The following is a 5,797-nucleotide window of genomic DNA, read 5'->3' on the forward strand; positions in this document are numbered from 1 at the left end:
ATACAGATGAGTTAGAGTCAGATTGTTGTTGGACAGATGATTGCATGGCCTGCCTCTAAGTGTGTTAACTTAGAAAAGGAGCTCAAAATTGAAGATATTAGACCGCTGGTAAAATTAAATATTGCTATAGTATCATGGCTGTAGGATTATTTGGAAGAATGATTAGTTAACATAATCAGATTGTTGTGTTAATGACTTTGACAGGGACCAAGCACAAATTCACCGAATAAATGCATACTATTGGATTTGTCTGCAGATGATGTAGTTGTTGCAGAAGGACGATGGCAGACGGAAGAACCAATGGCATTAGTTAACGTCATTCCTATCGAACCAATTGCAGTCAAAGTATTTGTTGATAAGTTGCTTCAGCCTGAAACATTTATATGGAGGCCTACGGTGGATGTGACATACCTTGAGGACTGTGTCAAATCTTTTGTAGCATGGCCTGCCAGCAAAGTTGTCATTCAATCTGCACCAGATGTATCAAGTCACAAATCTTCTCTCCAAATGTCTGAAAGTAGTGAGAAAACTTCAGGAACATGTTCAAAACATACTACTGATAAGTCTCCACCAACAAGTCCAAAATCTCCTGTAAGAAAAACTCAACTTGCTACACAAGCCCCTCTTCGAAGATCTTCGGTAAATATACTTGATACATCATTTTAGAAAAGCATTCTAGTTATTATTCTATCTGTTTTAAACTGGTTAATATTGTTAACATGGCAGCGTAAAAATGGAGCTGTCAAGGAAAATCAGAAGTGCAAGTTACTGGATATTAGTGGAAAGAAGCAGGTTGTTGCTGAAGGACGAGTGCATTCAATCGACCCAGATCTTAAAGTCCACTTTGTTCGCCTGGGAGAAAATGCAGCTAGAGTATGGGTTGATGTAGTAAAGATAGATGATGCAGCAGTCTGGAGGACATCAGATGAAATCAAGTAAATGAGAGATGCACTTGGTTCATCTATTATTTGGCCGATGGATAAGTTGGTCATATTTTGAGTTTATGAAACTGAGGTAAATAGTTTTTGTTATATTTGTGTTTTAGTTTAACATATGACAAACTGCTAGTGATATAGATAACTGATATAATACATTATTGCTTGTTGCAGGGAATGAAGAAACTTTAGTCCAAGTTAGCTAGTTTTAATTAGTTAAGACTAAGCTAATTAATCAACTTATATATATATATATATATATATATATGCCTAATGTTATGTATTTTGGATTCAGACTTTACAACCTATGTTGAATGACTTTGAATACTTCTGTTCTGAATGTTGAATTGGAGACAGGTTTATGTTTAATGATTTAAATCTCTACTTGTTCTGTTAATTGGTTTATAGATTTAAACAGGTTTATAGCTTTCTAGAAACAAATATAATTGGACAAAAAAGAAACAATTCAATTCATATATCATAGCTCTGATAATTTGTTCTGAAACAATATACTACATCTAATAAAAATGCTATAAGTATATTATATATAACAATTCTCAAAAGCTATTGTATAAGAATATATTATAGCATTGGAGTCATGCTGCACCAATATATTTCAAAGCAAAAGATAATTGCTATTGTATAAGGACCTACAATAACAAAAATTTACGTTTTATATAATAACAAATAATAGCATCAAAATATTGCTATAGTATCTTTTTCAATCATAGCATACGCAAACAACGCTATCGTATGGGTGATACCTACCATGGCTGCCGATGTCACAGCAATTGCGATTTCGCTGTGAAATACCTACCATAACAGTTTTTCTGCGCTAACAATGTACATATCTCTTGTAGTGAAAGGTGATATCTTGTGTTTTTATGTGATTTTAAAGCTTAATTATTCATTGTTTTGTGCATATTCATTAGCATTTAGGTTGTTTAGGTAGCATTTTGCATCAAGTTTGGTATCTCAGGTGTTGGAGTAGAGATGTGCAAGAAAAGTGTGCTTTGGAGCTAAATAAGTCAAGAATTAGCAATATAATGGAAGACACACATTTGGATGCGCACAAGATGATCGATGATTCGGAACCAGTCTGCAGTCCCTCAAAGATCGACTCGTATAAAGACCTTTCCTTGGGAATTAGCTCTGGAGTTCTTCACCAAAGTTATTGGAAATTGAGTAAGCTTTGCAATGGAGGTGATTTCAGGACAATCGGATGTGTGTGTAAGGAGATATATCTGTTTTAGTGAGCGTATATATAACCGGAGGAACGATCGACCAAGCAATCGACCAAATGGTCGATCGTGATGCGAGCTGGACTTCGGACTTCAAACGATTGACCAAGAAATCGACCATTTGGTCGATCAAGATGGAGGACCAATCGACCATTTGGTCGATCAAAAGGAGCATGAAAGAAAGAAATAACTGTTATGAAGTAAATGAACGTGAGGTTGAAGAAGAAAATATTGAAGATCCCTGAAAAAGAGGAATGATTTAACTTATTTTTCTGTATAAAAGGAATATGCCATTATTATATTATGTGGTAAAATATTTTTTTAAAATTATTACTTGTTAAAAAGAATATTTTTCATCTTTTCCAAAATGGAAATTGAGGACATAATCATGATATACGTGAGATATAAAAAAATTCTATGTAAAATTGAGTTTTTTTTAGAAATCTTAAAAAATTTAATTATAAAAAAATTATAAAGATTTACAGTTGTAATTAATTGTTTATTATTATTTATTATTTCTTTTCAATTTAAACATTGAACTTACGGTTGAAAGAGAGTATTATTTATATTTATATATATATATATATATTATATATTATATTTTGTAAATTTTTTAAAAAGGTAACTAGATATATCAATAGAGTTTTAAAAATCTGATAATTATTAAAAACTAATAAATCAATATGTAGACGTTTTATTTGGGAAGGATGACGCATGTTGGTTTTATTAGTGTCAAATTTTTTAAATGATACAAATTAAAAGTAAATAACATCAGTTTCGTCTAATTGATATAAAACAAGTAAATATTTATATCGGTTTTAACAATTGATGCAAAATGATATAATTAGCATCACTTTTTATTGATGTAAATTTGTATCAATTTTTAAGTAATGTTAATATAAATTAAAAATTGTATTGATTGCTTAAGTGATGTAGAATTAAATTTTGTATCAATATCTTAAAAGTGATGCAAATTAATATAAATGTATATCAATTATACTAAATTGATGTAAATCAGATTACTATGGTATCAGTTATTTGAATTGATTTTAAATTTTATTATTTGTATCATTCGTAAAAAATAATTCAATAAAATCATTTATTTATTTAACACAAATTAATTGATGCAACATGCACATTTTTTTGTAGTGTCCTAGAGAGCTGAAATATATTTGTTTAAGTTCTATGAATAATAAGCTAAAGATGTTAAATATTTGATTATATAAAGTTCCAGAAAAAATATATATAATTTGTTTTAGAGTTTACAGAAAATAATCTAATTCTCTCTAGGTAAATTACCCAAAATCTAAAATTAACTATCTAAATCTTTCTTAAATCCAAAATTATAAAACCTGTTTACCCAAATCACTAGTTTTCCAAAGCAATCTATAATCAAGTCTCTATTTTGTTTATGAAATTGTCAAACTTCAAAAGATTAATAACCGTTTAGTTAAAATCAACTAGGATTATGTTGTTGATATAAATTTGTGTGCATGACTGAGTTTTATCTTGGTTGGGAGACTTTTGCCCAACTAAACATGGTCATGCAATTTATTACTATGAACCGTTGATTATTTTATACAAATCTATATTATAAAAGTTGCTGAACTCTCTCCATATGAATGACACGTCAGCAGTGGAGAGAATGACACGAGTCAGTCCAAATTAAAAGCAAACATACAGTATTTAAAATTAAAAAAGAATTTGAAACATCTTCTATGTCTTTTATTCTTTAATATCACAAGCAATTTTTATATTTATATAAGAAATCTAGAGAAGCTTAGAACATGTTGATGTATTCTTTAAGTAAGTAGATGCATCACCAAAAGGAAAAAAATGTATCCAGAGTAAAACCAAAGATTTGCTTCGTCCTCTTAGGATAAACTAGGAAGATATAAACACATGGTTTAGATGCTAGAATTTTCTCAACAATTTGAAGGGTTGTAGCAGTGATTGGGAATTTGGTTACTATTGTATAAAAATTCATGAAAGTATGTCCTTAGAGAAACCAATTTTTATTTGTTGAAGTTGTTTATCTTAATTATAACCATTAAAGAGTTAACCAAGCTGCATGAAAATCTTTTTGATAAAGGAAAATTTGAGAGTCTCATGGTATTTAATTGACAAACATAAATACAAATATATCTAAATACCTAAGTTTTAAACAAGAATTGTATGATGTTTAAATGTTTTTATCTACCAATCAAATGTACAAATGGTATGATTATTTTACTTCCTAAAAAAATGCTAATAGTTTTTATCTACAAAAAAACAATGTATTAGAATAAGATTTAGCTTTAAACAAAATTTAGTATTCTTTGCCTCACAAAAAAAATCTTAGTTTTGTTTGGTAATATATAATTTTTAGTTTTTCAAATGTGAAAATAAAAAAAGCACAAAAATATTGCAATAAAATGTATATATAGATATAAACAAACCCGCACATAGTGCGGGTATTCATCTAGTGCTTATAAAGAAGCAATAATCAATTATACTCAAAATGTCTTATACATGTATTAAGGATTACGAGAAGCAATGATCCATCTAAAGATTACATTTGAAGACAATAGATGAATGATTAATGGACGGTCATACTCATAACTTACAAAGTCGGATACCATAAGGAGTGAAAGTATGATTGTTTAGAAACTAAAAGAAGTAGAAGTATTAGCATAAGCGAAACTCCCCAGGGAAATTTTCCTTCTCCAAAAAGGGACTTAGCCTTGTTTGCTCTAACGGAGTAAGATGAATTGAAGAGAAGTCGATGGACGAAGCTTAGAGATACGAGGATGAAGACAAAGAGAATTGGGAGGAACAACATGAAGAGCTTCAGGTTAGCTGCGGTTTTCTCAACCTCGTACTTGTAACGCGGGTATGAAGAGATGAAGAGGAGTAAAAATATGATGGCGAAGAGAGCTAGTAGTTTAAGAGGAGGTGCTGATGAAGTCAGTAGTGTTTCCTCTAACCATCCACGCTTCCATGAACCTCCTCTTCTTTCCTTGACAAACCACCCCATCTTCCTTTTTCCGGTTCAAACTTGTATTCTCTCAGTGCCTTCTTTTGGTTTGTATTGAGCATATATAAGCGTATTTTATGAAGTGAAAGACACCTTAAATGCTTATTTTCTTGCTAAAAAGAAAGATGCGTTTTTATTATATATATATATTTATATAATTTTTCAAGTAATGTGAAGTCCGATCAATTAGTGTGGCATTACCGCATATGTTCTCTGGAAAAGAGTTGTTCTCGAACAATCTTTAAACCAACCTTTTTTATTCCATATTCCATGGTCATATTGATTTTTTTTCTCCTCCATGGGAATTTCTATCATAAATTTAACTAATTGTTTTCAGCTAAATGCGATGATATTTAGTTAGTAAAATGGACAAATTTAAGAAAAAAAAGTACCTAAGAAATAGTTGGAAAAAAAGAATTGTTAAGAATGTTACCATTACATTTGAGATATGAAAAAAGAAATTAAAAGGAAAGGAAACCACCGAATTGTTTTCACCTTTAAATCCTGCTTTTGAAAAAATAACAAATGGGCATAAAGGATCATACTAGAAGACTAAAGCGCAAGAATATATATATATATATATATATATATATATGTGTGTGTGT

The 5,797-nt window shown here is 30.1% G+C and overlaps 1 protein-coding gene across 1 annotated transcript; it reads right to left on the reverse strand.

Annotated features, from left to right (window-relative positions):
* Positions 1-4,638: 4,638 nt before the first annotated feature.
* On the reverse strand, positions 4,639-5,274 carry LOC104773197. The gene has a single exon (XM_010497774.2). It carries the CDS (start codon positions 5,190-5,192, stop codon positions 4,779-4,781), a length of 414 nt encoding a protein of 137 aa, XP_010496076.1. The 5' UTR covers positions 5,193-5,274; the 3' UTR covers positions 4,639-4,778.
* Positions 5,275-5,797: the final 523 nt, after the last annotated feature.

This window comes from Camelina sativa, unplaced genomic scaffold, assembly GCF_000633955.1.
Source record: "Camelina sativa cultivar DH55 unplaced genomic scaffold, Cs unpScaffold00486, whole genome shotgun sequence".
Taxonomy (NCBI): Eukaryota; Viridiplantae; Streptophyta; class Magnoliopsida; order Brassicales; family Brassicaceae; genus Camelina; species Camelina sativa.